The sequence below is a fragment of the Quercus suber genome, unplaced genomic scaffold, assembly GCF_002906115.3.
Source record: "Quercus suber isolate HL8 unplaced genomic scaffold, Cork oak 2.0 scaffold_438, whole genome shotgun sequence".
In the NCBI taxonomy this organism is placed as follows: Eukaryota; Viridiplantae; Streptophyta; class Magnoliopsida; order Fagales; family Fagaceae; genus Quercus; species Quercus suber.
The window spans coordinates 249,658-258,705 of NW_027069889.1; the positions used below are offsets into that span (position 1 = coordinate 249,658).

The 9,048-nt window shown below is 33.9% G+C and overlaps 1 protein-coding gene across 1 annotated transcript; it reads right to left on the reverse strand.

Annotated features, from left to right (window-relative positions):
* Nucleotides 1-5,184: 5,184 nt before the first annotated feature.
* Nucleotides 5,185-6,142, reverse strand: LOC136062674 (dirigent protein 22-like). The gene has a single exon (XM_065762015.1). The coding sequence runs from the start codon at nucleotides 6,062-6,064 to the stop codon at nucleotides 5,489-5,491; it is 576 nt and encodes a 191-aa protein (XP_065618087.1). The 5' UTR covers nucleotides 6,065-6,142; the 3' UTR covers nucleotides 5,185-5,488.
* Nucleotides 6,143-9,048: the final 2,906 nt, after the last annotated feature.

A 9,048-nucleotide genomic window follows, 5' to 3' on the forward strand; every position in this document is an offset into this window, starting at 1 on the left:
TAACTAGGAGATCTATTTGTTAAAAGTATGTGGTTAAATGATTAAATTAACTATATTTCAAAATTTTAAACTTTTGAAACAATTGGTAATTTAACATAGTATCAGAGCAGGAGGTTCTGAGTTCAGCCCACATGTGAGAGGGAGTGTTAAAGTATATGATTATATTATAGGTAGTTTCAGTCCACGCGTGAGAAGGAGTGTTAAAAGTACGTGGTTAAATGATTAAATTTACCATATCTCAACAACTAAAACTTTTGGAACAATCAGTAATTTAACACTATAAATGAAGTAGAGGTGCATTTTACTTTCTTTTTTTTGCTAAATATGAAGTAGAGGAGCATATGATTAATGTCGATTACATGTTTTATAAATTAATCAAAGTGGATGTCACTCAAATCCCCATGAAATAATATATACCAACCAGGTCCACAAGTCCTTGAGTATCTTCCAATCAGGTCAAAGGGCAGCTAATTAAATTTTTCATTATTCCTGTTGAAAATTTGTGGTGTTTCTTTGAATTGTCTTTTTGAACAGCAAGTCCATAAGGGCGATTTGCTAAAATGAAAAAACTAAAATGTGGTGTGGCACAAATTATATTAAAGCCACCGCCACAGAAGTGTGAAAGCCAAAACTAATTAACGTTAAGGACAAACTATAAACAATGCCTGTGGTGTGCAAATTGCTAATAGCCATTGACCCTTTCACAATAGAAAGAAATAAACATGAGTTTGTTAATTTTGTATACTATATGTTTGATTATATGTTATTGTGTGCTTTACGTAATAGACCCATAACCCATGGTCAAGAATGAAAATTTGGACTAAAAAGAGGCTTCGGGATTGAGCAGAGAAAACATTCAAGCAAAAATCAGGCAAAGATATTATTCACGGACACCCTTTGAGGTCAACATCAACACCAGCATTTACAGGGTTTGATATGTTTTGTGTGAACAATGGAGAGAACTTTAACCTTAAAAGGCCAATAATTGAATTGTGGATTTTGAAATTTTTAGTTTTGAACGCAACACACATTGAATTTGCGCAGATAGAAATTCAATGTAATGGATATTTGGACGGTAGCTACTTAGATATTAAAGTGCTTTGGTTTGTTTTGGTTGTACAATGCAGAGAACCTTAACCTAAAAAGCCGAATGAATTGGGGATTTTGAGTTTTTAGTTTTGAAGGCAAACAAACATTGAGTTTGCCCAGAGATAGAAATTCAATGTAATGGATAATTGGAAGGTACCAACTTAGATATTAACATGCTTTTCTTAGATGAGTTGTGCCACAAAATGTCAAAATATTTTTATAACAATTGAGGTGTCAGCTCATCATAGGTTAAAATAAAATGAAAAAAAATTATACTAAGATTCATCGTAATTGAAAGCAAAAGTATTGTGAGAATGATATGGCATTTTATTGTGTCTTTAGATTTTCTCTTCTTAACTACTAATTTTACCATTTTTTTTTTTTTTGGCCAAAACATAGGAGGGTAGGATGGTATACAAGATAGGCCGAGATGCTCAAAATTTTGGAAGATTTTTACTATAAATTCTTAGAATCTTAAATCTTAGTTATTACTTAAATTAGTTAAGCCTTTTGTTTTCACTTAAACTTGACTGATTTGAATCTGGATCTGATAACCCACTTGAACATGAAGGACTAAATTAGTATGAGTAGGATTTTTTTTTTTTTTGACTCGTAAAAAAATATATAAATAAATAAATAAGAAAAAAAAAGATCCGCTGAAGTGATGGGCCGAGTCAGGTCGACCCCAAGGTCACATGGGTTGCCCCTTTTTTTCAATGGATTTTTGTTTTGTTTTTCTAACTCTGTGTAAACACGTACAACACATTCACTTCTTTCTCCTCTTTTATTTTATTTCATTTATTTTTTAAGTTTTTCTTTCTTAGAGCATCAGCAGTGGGGCTTGCATATGCCAAATGTTAAGAACATTTGGCATTTAAGCCCCAAACTGCTCAGCAACCGGAAGGGCATATGGCATATGCTTTTTTTTTTTGAGATTTCGCTACAATATCATCTCAAATGTAAGATGGTACTGTAGCTCAATGTTATAAAAAATATATATTATAATATATATATATATAATTATATAATATTTTAATGCTCTATTTCTCTCTCCTCACTCATTTTAACCTAGGAAATTCTCTCTCCTCTCTCATTTCTCTTTCCTTCTCTCTTTCTTTCTGCTCTCTCTTCTTCTGCTTTCTAATTCTTCTTATGTCTTCACTCTCCGACAACTCTCAGATCGGCGTTGATCGTCTACCATGATCGGAGAGGATCGGCGTTGGATCATCTACCATGATCGGAGTCGAATGAGCGTTGGAATCGGCGTTGTACCAAATCTAGATAGTGGTGGGTCTTGAGATCGGCGGTGGTTTCTAGATCGGTGGTGGGTCTCCGTGTTCTTCTTTTCTCCGGCAACTCTCTAGATCGGTGTGGGTCTCCGCCCTGTCTTCACTCTCCGGCAACTCTCTCTCTCTTTCATTTTTCTTCTCCGCGTGGGTCAACAATCAACTTCCTTCAAGCTTCCAGCGGCGAATCTGCTTCCTTCGAGCTTCGGCGGTGGTGGGTCTGGTTTTTGACCTGGGTTGCTGTGGTTTTTTTTTTTTTTGGTGGTGTTGATGGGCGAAGATGGAGGGTGGTGGTGGTGGTGTTGATGGTCGGAGGCAGTAGGTGCAGCGGCGTGGTTCTGGTCTTTTCTCTGGGTTTTTTTTTTTTTTTTTTTTTTTTTGTGTGGTGTTGATGGGCGGAGAGGGTGGTGGTGGTGGTGGTTTTGATGGACGGAGGGCAGTAGTTGCAGCGGCATGGTTCTAGGTCTTTTCTCTGGGTTTTTTTTTTTTGGTGTTTGACGGTAGATTATTGGTTGCCGTGGTGGCGGTGGTGGTGTGCAGCGGTGGTGTTGATGATGGTGGTTCTTGAACAGAAAGAAAGAGAAAAAGAATAAATAATGTATAAATAATGTGTTTTATTGTACAGTGATAATTGTGAGAGATACTATTTTATTGCGGTAAAAATATTATTTTAATGAGTAGAATTGAGAAATAAAATTTGGATGATGTAAAATTGTAATTGTATTGTATATATTGATAAAGTTGCTTTTTGAGATGGTAAATATAAGATGAGATATAGAAACGGCTGCGGATGCTCTTATGCGTACACTTAGATTCTTTTTTATGAGGTCAAGGTTTGAATGGTTGAGTAGCATTGACTATGTCTTATTGGCCACATATTAGTCTCATGTGAATTAAGAAAACCCAATAAATAATTTTAATTAATCACAAATATTACGATGCCACAATATCAATCACGTACAAGAATTCAAAGATTTATGTAAAAAATATTTTCTCTTTAATAGGAAAATTTTTGAGATAACTCTAATAAATTCACTATTATAAATTAATTATAATACCTTATACAATTTATGCCTTACTTGTTGAGATTCACGTCAAATATAATAATATGCAATCTCTAGGAATTCTAATGAACTTAAATGAGATCTTCACTTGTTTTAGATACAAAAATTCTTCGTGGTTGTAGTATTCAAAAACCTTCTCCGATGAGAAAACCAAAAAATTTATTCCCTTGTGTTTGTTTAGTGGCTAAAGAAAATCTTTCTTTTCTTTGCTCTCACACACAAGTAAGACCCCCTTGTTATCTAAGTTCTTTGCATTATCCAAGTTTCACAAATTCTCATGAATTTGTGAACTTTGCATAAACCTTAAGAAAACTTAAACTTGTCTCTTTTTGCGCTATCTCTTAAGTGCCTTTTTTTTCCCCTCTCTTGATTTCAAACTCATTTTAAGATTCTTCCCCTTTTCCTACAAGGGAGGCTCTTTGGCCAAAATCATCAAATCGTTTGCATTATTGTCTATTTAGAAGACCTCAATTCTTTTCCATGGTAGTTTAGGAATATACTACTCCTTTGACAAAGAATACCAATTACATATTTATGTATTATATACTTTTTATTTTGAGTTTTTTTATTTTTTATTCTCCTATTTGTATTAAAAAAAAAAAAAACAAAGACAATATATTTTATTTTTTTTTATTATTATTATTATTATTATTTTATTATTTTTTATGTAAAAAAANTTGATAATTTTATCAACTCAAACTCTTTGGCAAAATTTAGGTTAGGTAGTGTAATATAATAATCTTCAATAAAATTCAACCATGTGACCACATTGACCAATTCAATACAATCCATGTTATCTTTTGTTAATGAAAATTAATTTTAATCTTGTAATTTATTAGCCAATGTAGACACATGATTGAGTTTAATTGGGAAACCTAAGATAGAACATTTAAAAACTTAAGCTAATTAAATTTTTCCCAAAACTTTGATAAGTATAATTTATCATGGAATCAATAATTAGATGGTTGACTTAATCATGTTTTCACTTTACATTTCATTTAATGTAAGAAATTCTAAAATTTTTAGATACTACTTATTGTAGGGAAATGATCAATTTAAATAATGTTTTCACCCCCATAAAAAAAATGTTTTCACTCTACACATCTCATCTAAATCAATTTCAAGTTAAAAATTCTCTGTTTTTTTCGACATTAACATTTTTTTTTGAAAATTAATAATTTTCCAAAAAACGTTTTCTAGAAAACTCTTTCATTTTCTTGTGTTTGGTAACAACCTTGAAGATAAGCCTAATAACATGAATATTTACTTCTTTGCGTGGCATAAGATAGAGTTGTTTTCAGGAAAAAAAAAAAGAAAAAAGAAAAAAAAAAGGAAAACAACATCTTAAAATGACGTCTTGAGTTTTCTATTGATCCATTTTTTTTTATGCAATTAAACACCAAAAAATGGGAAAAAATATTTTCACATAAGGCTTTCTATTGAAACAAGCAGAGATCTTCTCATTTAGGGACAATGGAGGAATTTGAATTTTTGCAATAAAAATTGATAATGTGTGAGAAGAACAGCACAATGGTCTACCATGTTGAATGAACCTAAATTTAGAATAAAAAAGGTTGAACCTGATTGAAATAAAATAAAAATACATATCTAAACATTTTCTATAGAATTATTTTGTTTTAAATCTAATTATAATTTAGACTAGAGTACGTAAGAGTAACACAAAGTTGCATGGAAAGTTTTCAAATTAAAACCATTGTGGCCTCCGGTATATCTAATGAAGCATCTTTCTTTTAATTCTGTACTGTTCTGATTGGGTTGTTAAATTAGACAAACACGATATAATAATAATACATACTTGTCACAAAATCAAATTTCAGATAAGTATAATACGGGTAGTCATGTCCGTTTGCTTTCGGTTTTGTTAAAACTTTTCTTTTTTTTTTTTCTTTTCTTTTCTTTTAAAAAGTACAACAAGCATACTGACTTCAAACCCATACGAGAGCCAACAGGTGTTTTATTTTTCGCTAAAAACAAAACAAAACAAACCATAAATAGCCACGTAATTGGCCCAATATACATGTGTGTGGCTCAATAATGGAAGGCATAGACATTATACTCCACAACAGCATCTCCAGTTTTTGTATCAAAGGTGTAAGTTTTGGCGTGAGCATACCCACGTGCAAACCGGAAAACACCACTCCCACCAACGATTGGCAACTCCCTGACGGTGGACAAGATAGTGTTTCTCCCTAACACGCTGAGAGTGCTACCGTTATACTCTCCTTCTATGAAAGCAAAGTTCAACACCATTAACAACCCGAATTCACTCTGCGATGCTGAGGCATAAATACCTTGTGCTCTTCCTACCACTTTCGAGCTATCATCCGGCAGCATAGTCAACGCGTCATCGATCACTGACACGGCTCCAAATGACGTTGAGGATGTGTTTGTCATGGCAGCCTGGGCAACTCGCACTGCACTAGGTTTGGGGCCACTAAGAATGTCATGGAAGTAGAAGTGGAGGTGACTTAGCTTTTCTCTCTTAAGTCCTAGTGATGAAGGAGATAAATTTCGAGAGAAAACGGGTGTTTCTGCTTTGATGTAGGTTGAGAAGAAGAAAATAGAAAAGGATATGAGTAAAGTGGAAGAGAAAATTTTGGCCATGGTGGGAAGAAAGAGATTAGTGTTTTGGAGAAGAAACAAGGGTTAAATTGTAGAGTTTTGTGACTCAAACATAATCTTCTTATCATTATTATGGTTTAAATCGTTTCTTTATATAATAGAGGAGTTTTTCCTCAAAAAAAAAAAAAAAATTTATATATATAAAATAGAGAAGCGTTGACAAAATTAATATAGCATTTCCAACAACCACACCTAAAAAAATATTGTAAACAAATAGTAATAGGTCTATTGTACCATGCAATAAAATATATGATGATGTTTCAAAAAATCTGCAGGTTGAATGTTTCGGGCTTGGATGATCTGGTGGGCCTGAAAGAGAAAACAATTGTTAGGTTTTAAAAGTTTAGGAATTTATGTATTTAGAACTCTAATTTATAATATTGGCAAACCATGATTAAAACGATATGTTTAGTCTTGTTATAGTGTGCTCAAAGTTGTTTAATTATTGTAAAGTTGGAATCGAGAGACTGTAGATGCATTGGGGCATTTCAGTCTGGCTCGATCGATCGAAGAATAGATTTGATCAATCGAAAGTCGACCAGATTGCGTTTTCTGCAGAATTTACAACTTAGCCCTAACTCATTGTGAGAGACCGCGCCCCCGGCCCGTTTTAATGAATGTTGGGTCAAACCCACGTGAATGGGTGGAGTCGTGTTATTGCCTCTCAAAATGGAGGTTCCATTAGTTATATTTTCCCCTTTAGATTTAGGGGTTTTACAATAGAGTCGCCACTTATTTAATTGTTGGAATAAATAAGAAAACCATAATTGAAAATTTTATCATTTTATTGATTTGAAATTGAATTTACATTGAACATAGGAAATTACATGGTTTTGGTCCTAGATACAATCTAAGATAAAGTACATGGCTTTATTTCCTAGTTACAATCTAGAAATTGAAAATTACAAGGATAAACATTTGATCTACTAACCCTTGATCTAAGTTCGGATGCTATGTTACAAGGTGGGAAGGTGTTAGGCACCCACCTTACTCGGTGAAACCGGTCTTCTAGACTATGGTGGCCAACAATCATGTCACATCATCCAATATGTTATCAATCAATTTGAATGTAGAATTTGAAGTGTGTGCATGTGATAAACCCTAATTCAATTTATTAGGCATTGCATTTGGATCGAGAAATAAATTCTAGTGAATGTGTGTGTATGGTGAGATCCTAGATTCAAGGACTTGAAAGAATTATTAAACAAACATGTTTTTCATATTCTTGATGTGGATTTAAGATTAAAACTAGTGATATGCATGAACATGTGATGAACAACCAAGAACATGTGAAGAACATATAAGAACAATTAAGAACATTCAAACATATTCGAGGGAATTTAAATAGTTACTATCATGCTTTAATCTTAAACCCTCATCATGGCAACACAATAAACAAGTTAAGGAAAGGGATTATACCTTCATGCAAGATTCATACGGTGGAGGAGGAGACTCTTGGTGGAGATCCTAAGGTGGAGGAAAAAGAAGAACTAGGAGAGGGAGAGTGAGTCTCACTCAATACCTTGAGTCTCAGGAAGACCAAGATATGACAAGACTACTCTGCTTCACTAAAACTCAAGAGAGGAGAAGAGAGGGATTTTTTTTGGTCCTTTGGAATGAAGGAGGGGAGGGTTTATATAGTGGTAGTGGAGGGATATGAATGGAAGGCCATTTAATGAGGGTTGACAAGGATTATGAACCTAGACCTCATTTTAGCCTTGGGAAAAATCTGGTGCATTAAATGGAGAGATTGGTGGAGTGGGGAGCAAGCCAAAATTCGGTTTTCCCGTAGCTGCTGTAACAGTTTGTAGAGCCAACTTAGAAAAATCATATCTAACCAATTCTGATCGGAATTGTCTCTTCTTGTGCTCAAATTGAAGCCCGGATGTCTAGTTTCTGGGAAAATTAACCTCATTCACAGATTCAAAATATTCTGAGAGATATTGATGAAATAGTAGCAGAGGTCATTTGTTAGAAAATGGTTTCAGCACAATTAACATTAATAGGTCCCAAATTAGCTCTCAATTAACATTAAATGGCTCCAATCACTCCCATTTCAGAATTAATTGGTTCCCAATTTACTCTAATTAAAGATAATTACACAAATTACTCATTGAATAATTAATGTTTAACTATCTAATTAATTAGGTGTATGCAACCTCACCATAAAATGTAGTCCTAACCAATAAATTATGACACATCATTGATCTAAATTGATTACACCTATAACCAATTGAAATCAATTGTTCATAATCACATATAGTCGGACTCAATTTGTGATAGTACATCTTAGCCATTAAAACTTGATTTGATGATAACTTTAATCTAATGGTCGATTAGGGCTTATGACCAGTCGATTTGATCGTTACAACATCAAGATCATTTGGTGAAATGAGTCCAATGATCTAATGGCTAGAATCAAGATGCTTATTTTTAAAGTGAAAGTACCATTTTCCCTCCATGTGAGGTTAAATGCGGGTTGCAAAATGGGGTGTCAACAGATGCCCTCATTGGCAGAGCTTGAAAAGCGAATGTCAATGTATGAAAGAGACACCTAACTTTGCAATCAGCATTTAACCATGGTGAATGTATAATGCATGTAGATAAAAATGTAGATGGTCATGTTATGGATAAAATGTGGACCGAATCTCGAGGAGATTGCCTACGTACCTCTTGGTGGGAGGATCAGGTCCAAACGTAGTTCATGCATGCAATTTTTTTTTTTTTGAATAAGTACAAGACATGCTTACCTGAGGTCAAAAAATGGAGGACCAAGATCCTGGCTCATGTTTTCAGAGGACCTAGGATTTTTGGATCTTGGCTCGTGATTTCAGAGGACGAAGGGGTTTTTTTTTTGGCTTGGCTCATGTTTTCAGAGGACCAAAGGTTCTGGATCCTGGCTCATGTTTTCAGAGACCTAGGATTTTTGGATCTTGGCTCATGTTTTCAGAGGACCAAGGGTTTTT

Excerpts from the sequence above, each read along its gene's own strand:
- LOC136062674 (XM_065762015.1), bottom strand. The coding sequence starts at position 6,064 with ATGGCCAAAATTTTCTCTTCCACTTTACTCATATCCTTTTCTATTTTC.